Consider the following 14,575-nt stretch of genomic DNA (forward strand, 5'->3'; position numbering starts at 1 on the left):
CAATGATTCAAGAGTCTGTTTCCGACAACCTAGCTTCCATGTTTCCAGAAAATACTATGCAAGCTGCCAAGGGAGGGAAGCAGTTAAACAATTCCACTCAGCTACAACACCTGTGAACCACGGCAACAACCAGCATGGAAAGACGCCCATGAAAGTACAATAAATAGCACTCATGTGTCAGTGACAACCAATAGCTGTCTAATTGGGCTAATGGCCCACTCAACAGGAGGGATATAGGGCCCAGCTTTCCAGGGCTAGTGAGGTAACAGACCTTAAAAAAGAATATACTACTGCCATATATAGTAGTAATATACTTTGTTCTAAATATATATAGTGTGTTCTAAATCTTACACCCACTAAGAAGTGTAGTCACTACCCTTATCCAAAAAGCATTCCTTTAGAGCAAGTGGAGACCAACACAGGAAACTATAACTGGACACAATGCAGAGACGAACCAATAATCATGAGGCTCCCAGCCGCAGTGGTTACATTGCCATCACAGCCCTGGTACCTAAGCCTCACAGAACACTGTGGAAGAGGTGGTGGTCGCGAGACTTTAAGAGCTAGAACCCCAGGAAGTCTGTCTGCTGTGCAGGTCTCTCCTAGAAACAGCTGCATAAACAAGAGCAGAGCAGTGGTGCTATCAATGGACATGCTATCATGGAGGAGGGAGGGTTCTCAGAGGCCTTACCCTAGATAAAGAAATACGGCAACTAATGACTTCCCAAAGAATAAGAATTAGATTCTCCAAGGGATGAGTCTCTTTATTGGCTGGACAATGTAGAGGAGTCAGCCCTGAAACCCTAGACACAAACAATAATGAACTTAGCCACTTGTATTTATATATTTGTGCATACACACACACACACACACACACACACACACACACACACACACACCAATAATAATAATAAAAGAAAAAGAGGCTATCAACTTGATGGAGACATAAGAAAAGTTGGAGACATGGTAGCTGGGAAAGGCTGGAGGGAGGAAAGAGAAGAGGAAAATGATATAATTCTATTTCCATTAAAATATATTTTAAAGGGGCTGGAGAGATGGCCCAGTGGTTAAGAACGCTGCCTATGAAGGATAGCAGACTACCAAGAAGAGACTTGATACCCTATGAGCATATATAGGGGGAGGGAATCCCCCTCAGGAACAGTCATAGGGGAGGGGAATAAGGGGAAAATGGGAGGATACAGGGGATGGGATAACCATTGAAATGTAACAAGAATAAATTAATAAAAAAATTTTAAAAATTAAAAAAAAGAATGCTGCCTGCTCTTCCAGAGGTCCTGAGTTCAATTACCAGCAACCACATGGTTGTCACAGCCATCTACAATGTAGATCCAATGTCCTCTATTGGCATGCGTGTTTACATGCAGATAAAGCACTCATATACATTAAATAAATAAATAAATCTTTTAAAAATATATTTTTAAAAATCAGTAGTTGCACACTAGCAAATGCAGCAAAGGGAAGAACAGGGTGCTATGAGTGTGAGGCATGGGGAATAGGTCATCTTCACATAGGAGAAGAGTCTAGGGGGCATCTTTTGAATTCACACCTCTTGAAGGATGACCAGGGGGAGACCATGCTAAGGCTGTGGAGAGCTGGAGGAGCTGGGAGAGCAGCAATATCCTGCAGGAGGAGAGCTCAGCTTATTCAAGGATGGAACACGAGAGTGCTGGGCCAGAATATAGGGATTTCAAGAGGGAGGAAGGGAAGTACCCAGAGGAAGCTATGTTCTCTGTGGGAGCTCACGGTCAAAGAGTTAATCCTTACTGTACGCAAGCCACAACTTCCTGAATCAGTAGCTGTGCCAGGTAGCTTTATGTCAACTTGACACAAGCTAAAGTCATTTGAGAAGAGAGAAATGTCTCCATAAGTTCAGGCTGTAGGCAAGCATGTAGGACATTTTCTTAGTGATTGATGGCAGAGGGTCCAGCCCATTATGGATGGTGCCATCCTTGGTCTGGTGGTCCTGAGTTCTATAAGAAAGCAGGTTGAGCAAAACATGAGGAGCAAGCACATAAACAGCACTCTTCATGGCCTCTGCATCAGCTCCTGCCTTCAGGTTCCTGCCCTGCTTGAGTTCCTGTCCTGACTTCCTGTGATGATGGACTGTGATGTGGAAGCTGAATAAATAAATTCCTCCTGATGCTGCTTTGGTTATGGTGTTTCATCACAGCAATAGAAACAATAAGGCAGCGGTTCACAGGTATCTAAGGCTGAGCAAGCAGATTCATCCTGAGGGAATCTGGACTTCAGCGTGAAGGGCCTAAATGATTTACCTAGACCAGAAATCCATGTGTAGGAAGGTGGGTGGGTGGCTATTCCCTCACATGATTTTCATGGAGCTGTTCTCTGGAGCATCTTCACTCTTGGCCTGCTCCTTCCCAGGCTCATCTTCTCTGTGTGCCTCCTAAGTGATGTTCTCTGAGGCTACGTTGTGCACACCATCTTTGTCATAGGGTTTCTGTTGCTGTGATTTAACACCATGACCAAAAGGAACTTGGGGAGGAAAGGGTTTGTTTCACCTTACAACTCTCAGATGACACTCCATCACTGAGGGAAGTCAGGACAGGAGCTCAAGACAGGAACCAGGAAGTAGGAACGAAAGCAGAAGCCATGTTGCTTGCATCCCGTGGCTTGCTCAGCCTGCTTTCTTATACTGTCCAGGACTACCTGCCCCCGAGTGACACCATACCTGGTGAACTAGGCCCTGTCACATCAATCATCAATCAAGAAAATGCACGACAGACTTGCCTTCAGGCAGATCTTATGGGGGACATTTTCTCAAGAGTCCTTCTTTGCAGGAGACTCTAGTATATGTCATGTTGACATAAAGCTAATCAGGATAATCCTCTTCTCGTGTCTCCGTTCTTCCCAGGCAATCTTACACACATTCATTATTTGTGCTATCCACCTGCAATGACTCTCGCTTGTATAGCAAGAACCCAGAAACCTCATTATGGCTCCAGACATTGGTATTCTGAACCGAAGGTCCACCCTCTCCCCACCAGCCTCACTCCCAGCTCCCATCCCTCATACCCAAGACACACCTTGTTATGGACTTCCCAAGACTGACTGGACTAGTGAGAAATTTATGATTGTGGAGGATTAGAATGGATTGAAAATATAATTATTTGGGGCATTTTTTTTTTCTGTCAAGACAGAGTTTCCCAGTGTAGCCTTGGTTGTGCTGGTCACTACTATAGACCAGGCTAACCTCTGATTCACAGAGAGATCCACGCAGTTGTAGACCAGGCTGACCTCTAATTCACAGAGATCTACCTGCCTCTGCCTCCCAAGTGCCTGGGATCAAAGGCGTGTGCCACCACTCTCAGCTCTGGCAAGTTTTTGGTTCACATAATTTTTCACTGTGTCTGACCTAACGTTCTTTCATCTACCAAGCAAACCTTTTATAATGCAGTAAAAGATTTCTACCTGATGGGCCAGCCTAACTTCATTTTAAGATTGGAAGCCATCGTGTTACAAAGTCAAAATAAGTTCATTCCTGTTTTCTGTAAAAAGTTTGGCCATGGAGCTGGGTGGTGGTGGCACATACCTTTAATCCCAGCACTTGGGAGGCAGAGGCAGGCAGATCTCTGCAAGGTCAAGGCAGGCCTGGTCTACAAAGTGAGTCCAGGACAGGCAAGGCTACACAGAGAAACCCTGTCTCAAAAAACAAAAACAAAACAAAACAAAACAAAAAGTTTGACCATGTCTTGATAATTTTCTGGAATTGACTCACTCCCTGACTATATCCTGACCTTCAAATAAATGTCTACCAAATAATTTTTGAGATATTCTGCCAAAGCTCCTATATAACCAAATTCTTCTGAAAATCCTCCAATCCTTGGAAACTACTCCTAGCCTTGCAGTTTTGGGGCTATAAAAATCCTATTTCTCCTATGTTTGGGGCTGAGTTTTCAAATCCTGCATATATGGCGAGGCAGTTGCCAGACAAGCTGTGTTGTGCACATATAATAAAGCTTACTATACATTTAGGCTACCCCTAAACCTGAGGAATTGAGGGGGGCAGTGGGCAGCAGCAGTGGAGAAATCCCTATATGAGTGTGTGTGAGAGTTTGTGTCTCCAAAGCCTTGGAGTCTGAGCTCTGTTTCTTCATTTTTCTTCTTCTTCTTCTTCTTCTTCTTCTTCTTCTTCTTCTTCTTCTTCTTCTTCTTCTTCTTCTTCTTCTTCTTCCTTCTCCTCCTCCTCCTCTTTCTGATAAGAGTCGCAGTAGTCAGTAAATCTCTTAAAAGAGATTTATTGCAGAGACAAATCCTCTGCTCCGGGGAGGAGACAGCAGAAAACTGGGCAGACACAGCCTTTATATAGGGTTTCTTAGGGGGCGGAGCTTCCTGGGGCAGGGATTTCAAGAGTGTGGATTGGTGGGATTTCAAGCCTGAGCTAGGGGAAGCTCAGGGACTGGTGGTTTTTTGTCCAGACTTCTCATCCCAAATTAGCATAATCTGGGAATGAGTCCTACTGAGGGGCTAGAGACAGCAGTTACAGAGGTCAGGAGAGGGCGTCAGGGTGGCTGGGCTGCTGGAGCTTTCCCAGAAGAGGTCAGGCCAATTTTCTGCCTTGAGGGGTAATAAAGATAACAATGTGTCCAAAATTCACAGAGTCCATTGTGAAGGCAGTGCCCTCTAAGGCACTGATGGGAGCTGCTGCCATTTTGTCTCCCTGTTTTCACAGCCTTAGGGTGGGAAGGAGGGGGCTAATTGGCCTGAATCGGGAAGGAAGACTGACAGAGAGTCACTTTAAATTTTAGTGGTGGGATGTTCAAGAGCACCATAGCTCTTGTGAGTGGTGACAGCGTTAGTGACTCTGGGCTGAAGGACTAAGAGGTGAGTGGGGAGTGGGCTCCCTGAAGCTTGGGGAAGGTATTCTGTCACAGTGTGTGTGTGTGTGTGTGTGTGTGTGTGTGTGTGTGTGTGTGTGCGCGCGCGCGTGCAGGGCAGTGGACAGCAGCAGGCCACTGAGGCAGCATCAGCAGAGAAATCTTACATGAGTCAGTGCGTGTGAGTGTGTGTGTCTCCAAAGCCCATCCACTTTGCTCTGGCTGAGGCTGTGGCTACCACAGGAGCTGCGGCGGTGGCCTTGATCTGGCTGCTGCTGCTCCAGCGGCAGAATTCCTGCAGTTCCATACAGACCTGTCTTCCATCCTCTGCCCTCTGGCTTAGTGAAGCCACCACCTGTTCTTGATGTCCATTCCTAATGTCTAATTCATCCTCTAATCTCGTCGATCTTAGCTCGTGGAGTCTTGTACTAATAAGTACAGCTGCAGAGTTCAAGATTGCAATAGGCACGTCACGCCTTTGAGAAAATCTTCCACAACCCTCCCCATCTCCTCCAGCTTTTTTTTTCTTTTTGCCTCCTCTTTTGCGATGTTCCTTGAGCTTGGAGGTCCTCTGATGTCTCTTGCCATAGACAGCTGCAGGATATGGTGACTGGCCCTCAGTTTACCTAATTGATTCACTCTATTAGGTACAGAGCTCATTTAAGAATATAAACTATTAGTTCCTGTCCTCATTGTTCAAAGGTGTTCCTCTCTTTCTAGGGTGGGGTTCAATGCCCACAAGATGGCCTCCCAGAGCCCACAGGGTTGGGCTGCTAGCCCCCCTGGATCCCCCAAAGCACTGTTTTCCTGCTGTAGCCAGAGGGGGTCCTGCAATTCTATATGGCTCCTTTAGATGCAGGACCTTTTCATGTGTTTGTGCCTGTGCTCTGGAGCACTCTCCTGTCCCCACACTATTTGTCTTTGATGTTTCAGCTACACCATCACAGCCTCTAGTGAGCTCTGCAGCCTTCCTCTCTAGCTCAGACTCCTTCCCTTATGTGGGTTTTCATGTACCTATGTCTCTTCTCTTGTGGATGTTCACTTGAGCTAGGATTTACTGTAACCAGTATGACAGTTTAAAAACTGGCATCATTCCCTTTATATCATAAGTTGCCTGACAGTGGATGCTGAGAGACAAGAATTGTGCTTGGTGTTTTGGAGATAAGAGTCATGTGACATAGCCCAGTCTAGCACTGAAAGTGCAATTTTTCCTGCCCTGGCCTTCTGAGTGCTGGGATTCCAGGCACGTGGCACCATCTCCATGGAAAACAGACATTTTTGAGGAAGAAAGAGACAGGAAGTCTTGCTTCTTGGATTTCTGTTTATCCCAGGCACTTGTAGGACTTACCCGGTTCCTGCTTTTAGGTTCTATGAGATATGCCATTCCCTAAATTTCCCTACCTTCCAAGTAAGCAAGCTGACTAATTACATTTCTTGTCACTTGCATCCTTCCCTCCCTCCTCACCAAATTCCAAGAAATAGGCTGGAGTGGCTGAACCAGATTGTGGCTTCACCGTGAACTCTCTGCTCCTTAGCTTGTCAGTTCCTTCGGGGGCTTTTAACTTTCACTGGGGGTTTGCTCATCTGTGGCGAAGTGCCAGGACAAATGGCTTCTCCTCAGCGAGATCTACTGGAGACCATCCCTATGGCATGGATTTGAAAACATCCCAGAACACTGGAACCCATCAGCAACCCCCAGTGTCTTCATCCCTTTTCCTTGGGGAGTCATCAACAGTTTGCAGTGAATTAATAGGCCTAAGCTAGTAGGTTCTGGGGTGACTTGTGTGAGCAAATAGATGAGGGCTGACTAGATAAAACTAACAATGCCATGTGCTAGAAAGAGCCTGGACTTCTGATTTTTCAGTATGGGAATTGTAACTCACCACCCTGCCCACTAACTCCACTGTCAAAAGCTTAAAAAAACAAAACAAAACAAAACAAAAAACCTTGTGAAAATGCTCTGCCAAATGCCGGCCAAGTATGACAAAAATGTAGACAACTACTGTCTTAGTTCCTCTGTTGCTCTGAAAAAACACTGATAGGAGAGGAAGGGAAACTGTGTTTAAGTTATATTGTAATAAGAGAGGAAATAATTTCATTTTTCATTCAAATTAACTAACACCCTACTGTACCCCACCCCCCACATACAACAAAACACTAACCAAAAACAACTTGGGGAAGGAAAGGGCTCATTTTAGGGGCTCATTTACCGGGAAGCCAGGGCAGGAACCCGGGCAGGAGCTGACGCAGAGACAGAGGAACACTGCTCACTGGCTTGCTCCCCAAGGCTTATTCAGCCTCTCTTACACAAGCCAGGACCACCTGCCAGAAGTGGCACCACCCACAGTGGGCGGGGCCTCCCACATAACTCATTAATCAAGATAGTGTCCCACAGGCCAATCTGATGGAGGCATTTTTTTCAATCGAGGCTCCCTTTCCCCAAGTAACTGGGGTTTGTGTCAGATTCCTCCAGCATGCACCTTCAAGCACCTCAGTATGGACGGGAGGCAGTAATCCATCCATGTATTTTTATAATGTGCCTCTTGGGAGGGTGCCGCTCCTGGGAGAGACGTGTGTGTGTGTGTGTGTGTGTGTGTGTGTGTGTGTGTGTGTCTGTGTCTGTGTGTGTGTCTGTGTGTGTGTGTGTGTGTGTGTGTGTGTGTGAACAAGATGCAGCCTTCCCTTGAGGCCTGGTTACAAATGCAAACTTGTCTGCCTCTGCATTTCCGGCTGTAGCTCACCTTTTCTGTGTTTACTGTCTGCCCCTTTCCTCTCATTAAAGACACCTGAGGGCAAGGATGCACACCACGCGACTATGGTGCATGAAAACACCACCTAGAGCACAGCAGCTGCTCAATGAGAGTCACTGAATCAATGCGGGGAGGGTAGCACCAACAGAGAGCTGGTGAGGATGAGGTGATGGGGTCTCACCACAGTCCACAGAGCATGCTGCTACCCACTGGACTTCTGGGTTCTCTTGCTGTTGATGTATGCAATGTACCTGTCCCTTGCCTCTAAATCTTATTCCAAGGAGAAAGGTCACTAAATACAGGAGAATGCCAGGATGTCCTCAAGGACAAATTAGCCACTCAGGTGTACCTTTTATGAGAAAATACCTTTATTTATTTATATTTTTAATGGAATTACAATCTTTTTTATTTAAGTAATTTATTCAGATTACATTTCAGTTGTTATCCCCTCACTTGTATCTTCCTGTTCCCTCCCCCTTTCATCTTATTCATCTCCCATAGGTCTGTGACAGAAGGGGATCTCCTCCCCCATCATATGATGACAGCCCATCAGGTCTCATCCTGGTAGCCTGCTTACTCCTCCTCTGAGTGCCACCAGGCCACCTCCACCCAGGGGAGGTGGTTAAGTAGGAGGCACCAAAGTTCATGTCAGAGTCAGTTCCTGCTCTCCACACAACTGTGGAGAATATGCTGTCCATTGGCTAGATCTGAATAGGAGTTCTAGGTTTACTGTATGCATTATCCTTGGTTGTACGGTAGTTTGAGCCGGACCCCCTGGGTCCAGATCCATCAGCCTTATTGGTCTTCTTGTAGGTTTCTAGGACCCTTGGATCCTCCTATTTCTTCATTCTCCCTTACCTCCCTCACCTAAGAGTCCCAACAGGAAGTCCTAATTATCTATCCCAGTCTCTTGATAAATGAAGACTTTCAGGGGCATCCCAGTTGGGCTAGTGTCCAATTATAAGTGAGTATATACCATGTGTATCTTTCTGGGTCTGTGTTAACTCCCTCAGGATGATCATTTCTAGTTCCATCTATTTATCTATTCAGGAAAGCATCTTCAACAAATGGTGCTGGTCTAACTGAATGTCTACATGTAGAAAGACGCAAGTAGATTCATATTTATCACCATGCACAAAAGTCAAGTCCAAGACCTCAACATAAAATCAGAGACACTAAATCTATTAGAAGAAAAAGGAAGAGCCTGGAACTCATTGGCACAGGAGACAACTTCCTGAACAGAACACCAACAGCCCAGGCCTTAAGGTCAACAATTAATAAATGGGACCTCATGATGCTGGGAAGCTTCTGTAAGGCAGGAGACACTGTCAAAAGAACAAAGCGACAGCCTACAGACTGGGAAAAGATCTTTAACAACCCTACATCTGACAAAAGTCTAATATCCAAAATATATAAAGAGCTCAAGAAATTAAACACCACCAAACCAAATAACCCAATTGAGAAATGGGGCTAAACAAAGAATTCTCAACAGAGGAATACAGAATGGCTGAGAAACACTTAAAGAAATGATTAACATTCTTAGACATCAGAGAAATGCAAATCAAAATGACTCTGAGATTCCATCTTACACCCATCAGAATGGCTAAGATCAAAAACTCAAGTGAAACCACATGCTGGCGAGGATGTGGAGAAAGAGGAACACTCCTTCATTGCTGGTGGGAATGCAAACTAGTACAACCACTTTGGAAATCAATCTGGTGCTTTCTCAGAAAACTGGGAATAGGGCTTCCTCCAGATCCAGCTATACCACTCCTTGGATTATACCTGAAAGATGCGCCACCACACAACAAGAACATATGCTCAACCATGTTCATAGCAGCCTTATTCATAATGGCCAGAATCTGGAAACAACCTCAATGTCCCTCAGTTGAAGAATGGATAAAGAAACTGTGGTCCATTTATACAATGGAATATTACTCAGCTATTAAAAACAAATACTCTGCAGAAATTTGCTCCTGAAATTTGCAGAGAAATACCTTTAAACCATGAGGAAGAAACTTTTAAAAACTGCTATCCTTGCTGATATTAGTGGTGCATGCCTTTAATCCTAGCAATCGAGAGGGCAGAGGTAGGTAGCAGAGTTTGAGGCTAGCCTGGTTTATATAGTGAGTTCCAAGACAGCCAGAGCTACATAGGAAAAATAAATAAAAATTTAAAATGCTGTCTTCATAATTCATGAGGACCTAGGACCCCTCTGAGAGCCTAATGAAATGCCTATTCTCTCTGTGGGCGGCCTGGATGTCCCCCAGCTAGTGCTGATCCCTTTCTTTTCCAGAGCAGGCTATTGTCTGAGGGTTCCAATTAGTCTTAGCTTCCATTTTCCAATCACTGTGATTGGTATGGGGTTCAGGAAAGGGGGTGTGTCAGGGATGTACTGCCCTGGGTGACTAGTGGGACCAGAGGAGAATGTTTGAGCTGATCCCATGGGCAGATTAGCATTTTGGTCAAAGCACATTGTTACTGGATAAAAGAAAGCCTTCAGCTAACTTGCCAGTTGCTTAATTTCAGAATGTAGGATGCTTTCACATATCTGTCCATGAAAAGGTCATCTGGAGGGCTTACACTTTTAACACTTATTTATGTATTTATTTAGCATACGTGTGTGTGTGTGTGTGTGTGTGTGTGTGTGTGTGTGTCTGCACACACAAGCCACAGTGTACATGTGGTCAGAGGACAACTTGGAGGAGTTGGTTCTTTCCTTCCACCATGTGGGGCCCCAGGAATTAAACTTAGGTTGTGAGGTTAGCAAGTGCCTTCATCTGCTGAGCAATCTCATTGGCCTGTGGCTTGTTTTGTTGTTACTGTAGACTCAAGGCTTTATTTTTAAGTGTTTGAGCATTTTGCCTGCATGCATGTATGTATATGCATCATGTGTGTGCTTGGTCCTGGAGGACCCCAGAAGAGGGCATTGGATTCCTTAGAACTAGAGTTACAGACAGTTGTGAGCTGCCACATGGGGGCTGGGAACTGAGTCCGGGTCCTCTGGAAGAACAGCCAGTGCTCGCGTAACCTGCTGAGCTGTTTCTCCAGCACCCAAGCCTCGTTTTCTAATTGCAGTTACTCCTAGTGCTCCCACGCAATCCCGGTTAGCTGAGTAAGCCATGTGCACATTCCCCCGTTGCTCTTGCACAGAAACCTAGCAAGTTCCTTGGCGCTCTGAGACCCAAGGCTCGCCATTCCTTCACAACCCATTCCTTGCTTGCTTCTCCACCTCACCACGCCCTTTTCTGTTCCCTAGCAACCCTTGCTCACATACTTTACTATTTGTATCTACAAACATCCTTTACCCCCCCTCTCTGTTAAGAAACCCAGAATCCTACGTGTTACCTGTAACCCCACAGTGGGAACTGGAAGTCCTGATTTCCCTGCACCGCCCCGTATCACGTTGCCTTGGTACCTGCCACCAAGTCCCTGCACCTAGTACACAAATCTTTCTCATTTGGCCAAGGCGTAACCACTCTCTTCCCACTTGCCAACCCTGGGGATGCTCACCTCCATCTGCATTTCTTCATGTATAGGACGTCTTCATCGTTGGGAGAAGGCACAACGGGACCTCTCTTCTTCTGGCTCTCACTTCTAGTTGCTCCAAGCTCCTCCAAACAACTTTACAGTGCAGCTTGCCTGTGAGATGAGTGTTAGCTGGTCTCCAAGGCAACAGACTGCACCATGGCAGCTTGGGGCAGGGAAAAGCAAAGAGCTTGCTCACCCCAGGGAAGAAGGGGCTCCTTGGCTGCGGTAAGCCCCTCTGCCAGGTCAAGCTGTATTTGTGCCCTCTCTATAAAGACAGGACATGACCCTCTTTTCTACTCTTTGAACCTCTGGGTCAGCCCAGTCTATGGTTTAGGTCACTAGAGCCCTGCTGTCTGCTGCCTTCTTTTGGCAAGAGTGGAGGAAAGACACAAGAGAAGCCCAAGAGCTTTCCTCTTTAGTTCCCCAGAGAACCAGGAACCAGCCCTGGGAGAGAGATCTGGCAGCCACCCACACAAGGGCCAGCCCCACCCAGAGTCAGCAGATCAGTGACTCCTCAGAGAGGCGCCACTAAGGCTCTTGACTCCAACAGTTCCCCAACCCAGGGTTGCAGAGGAATCACCTGGGTTGTCGGATCTCATTTAGGAGAGTGGGTCAGAACTGTGCTACAGTGTGGCGACAGGACCCTTTAACAATGGCCTCAAGTGATTGTGATGTAACCAGAGCTTGGCTCATAGAGTCAGACTCCTGTGAATCCTTCCACAGAGGCTGACTGAGAGGAGGAGATCCACCCAGGGCCCGCAGCTAGCAAGTGGCTAAGCTCTTCTGATCCCGGTCACTCTTAAGTCTTCATTTCCAGAACCTTTTGTTTCAGAAGCTAGAACTCCTGAGACCTGGTGACTTACCTTTCAGGTGTTCATTCCAGGCCAGATGAGAAATGACCAAACTTCCCAAATAGAAAGTGTTAATCGATAGTCAGGTTCTCTGGGCTATACACACCCCGAGTAAATTCAGGGCATGTAGCACTCAGCTGACGCCAGCGAGGCAGGCAAGGGGCAGGTGAGAAAGAAGTGAGGGAACCACAGGACTGTGAGTGTCCAGTGGCCTGTGATATGAAGATGAGTGAGAGGGCCCATGTGCTCACCTTGAGGGAAATCCTAGGAGGGAGGCCACAGCTACAGAATTTCAAGTTCAAGGCCAGCTTGTATACAATGAGATTATACAAAAGGTGGAGTGGGGATCCTGGATGGAAGCTGGCAATTTTTTGGTATTAATTTTTAAAATACAAGGGTCCCACACAAATAATGTCCTTCCCTTATCTCCTTTGCTTCTGAGATAATGTTTTTGTTTTGATTTTTGTTTTTGTTTTTTGAGACAGTTTCTCTGTGCAGCCATGGCTGTCCTAGACTCACTTTGTAGACCAAGCTGACCTCAAACTCACAAAGATCTGCCTGCCTCTGTCTCCCGAGTACTGGGATTAATGGCGTGTGCCACCATGCCTGGCTTGATTTAAAAAAAAAAATTTTTTTTTCAAGGAAAATCCAACACAGAACTCCTGTTGCTTTCTTTTACTTGAGCTCACACAGCACATTCTGGATATGCCTGTGCTACAAAGCAAGCTGAGGAAGGTTTATAGAGACCAACAGAGAGGAGAAAGCTGTGAGTATCCTGCTACCCCCTCCCCCTCCCCCTTTAAATAACTGGCTTTTGGTGTTGAGCCATTCTTGCCTCAGCCTCCCAACTGTAGGGACTACAAGCACATGCCACCACACTCAGCATTCCATCTTCTGTAGCTCTCTTTAGAGTGTGGCTCTCATAAGCACAGCAGGGGGTATGTGCTCTCTCTGTCTCTCTTCACTCCCCTCCCTTTAGCCCCACCCCTCTCAGCTTTTTGAAATAGGGTTTCTCTGTGTAGTCCTAGCAGTCTGGAACTCAATCTGTTGGCCAGGCTAGTCTCTAACTCTAGAGATGTGCCTGCCTCTGCCTCCCAGGTGCTGGGATTACAGGCCGGGTACCACTGCCTGGGTAGGTGTGTCTGTTTTCTTACCATTGCTTCTTCGAAGCTGGTCAGGGTCCATTCATCCGTCTCTGATCTTTCTTTTAAGAGCTCTCACCTGGTAACATTATCCTCACACTATGGCGGGATATGTTTTTGAGAGGTTAATTTGTGTTTTCCTTTACTTCAAACTCAAGAACAGGTGCTTCTTGTGGGGTTAAGAAGCAGCAGGAAGTCAGTTGTTTTTAAACTGCTGACTAAGAGAGTGACAAGCTAAAGGAGAGGACTGTGTTTAATGTCAAGAGGACGATGGGAGCTTATTAAGCTCCTTTCAATTAAAAGAGACAGAAACTAACTCAAACAGGCTTAAGGGGGTGGGGTAGGGGGAGGTGCCGCTTAAGTAACACAAACATCCAGGCACCTAATGTTCTCTATGCCTCAGCTCCCTTTCTTCTGTGATGGCTCCATTCTCTCAGACCAAAGCTCCTCAGGTTTGACAGGAAAATCTGGACACAGCTGCACCAATTTCTCCCCCCACAACCTAGCAACACTGATAGAGCTTTCTTCCTAGGAGCTCCAGCTAAGTCCTAAGAGTGGCTCCTTGGTCACATGTCACTATGCTCCCCCTCGGTCTTAGACTTAGGGGAGGGGAATAGGGTGAAAGTAGGAGGGAGGAAGGAATGGGATGTTACAAGTGATGGGATAACAATTGAGTTGTAATCTGAATAAATTAATAAAATTAATTTTAAAAAACATGCCACGATGCTCCCTGAACCATTTGTATGACCGTACAAGCTGCTGTTTAGCTCTGCAGCCAGGTGGGATCAGCCATGAAGGCACAGGGTCTGGAGAAAGGGGTGGTTTTGTTTTTTGCTTTTGTGTGACTGTGACTTATGCATCCACACACATCTGTAGAGGCTACATCAAGGTTGCAGGTGTCTTCCTCTAACACTCTCCAGTTTAAGGTAGGGTCTATCCTTGAGCCTCATGTTTTTTGGCTAGGCTGGAAGCACCAGCGTCTACAGAAATGCACAAGACCACACTTGGTTTGTTTCATGGGTGCTGAGATCTGAACTTGGGTCCTTGTGGTTGCACAGCAAGGGCTCTCACCAGAGCCTACTCTTCCCTCCTCATTCTTCGTGTTTTAACAGTGAGTGTGAGGTTCAAATGTCTCTGAGGGAATCCACCAGGCAGAGGATGGTCTCCAGAAAACAGACATTGAGAAACCAGAATATGCAAATTAGAAAGGATAGGGACCTGTTCCACGCTTGATAGCAACACCTTGGGTGATATGGTGAGACCTAAAAGGAGATGGGTCCTTGGTACAGCATGGGAGTTCCTAGCTCACCAGTTTGTCACACCCCATGTGTGAGATGGACACAGTAAAGACACTGTACCACCTGGCATGTGACAACTCAAGTGTCATCAGTGATGTGCGGACAGACAACAGATGCGTGGTTTGGGAAGAAGACTGTGGCTGACTT

General features: G+C 46.2%; 1 protein-coding gene across 3 annotated transcripts in view; it reads right to left on the minus strand.

Moving 5' to 3' along the window:
• The window catches only part of VWA3A (von Willebrand factor A domain containing 3A), a 67,133-nt gene extending 53,716 nt beyond the window's left edge, over window positions 1-13,417 (minus strand). The window contains exons 1-2 of one of the 3 annotated variants that reach the window (XM_084773195.1): window positions 11,718-13,417; window positions 11,120-11,248 (exon numbers count right to left, since the gene is read on the minus strand). In XM_084773195.1, the coding sequence (XP_084629321.1) occupies window positions 11,120-11,139 (20 nt within the window). In that variant the 5' untranslated portion in view covers window positions 11,140-11,248; window positions 11,718-13,417. Of the gene's footprint in view, window positions 1-11,119; window positions 11,301-11,717 lie in introns of all 3 variants that reach the window. The other 2 variants (XM_084773196.1, XM_084773197.1) reach the window with 2 other exon arrangements.
• Window positions 13,418-14,575: the final 1,158 nt, after the last annotated feature.

This window comes from Acomys minous, assembly GCF_964271855.1.
Source record: "Acomys minous genome assembly, chromosome: 2".
Lineage (NCBI taxonomy): Eukaryota > Metazoa > Chordata > Mammalia > Rodentia > Muridae > Acomys > Acomys minous.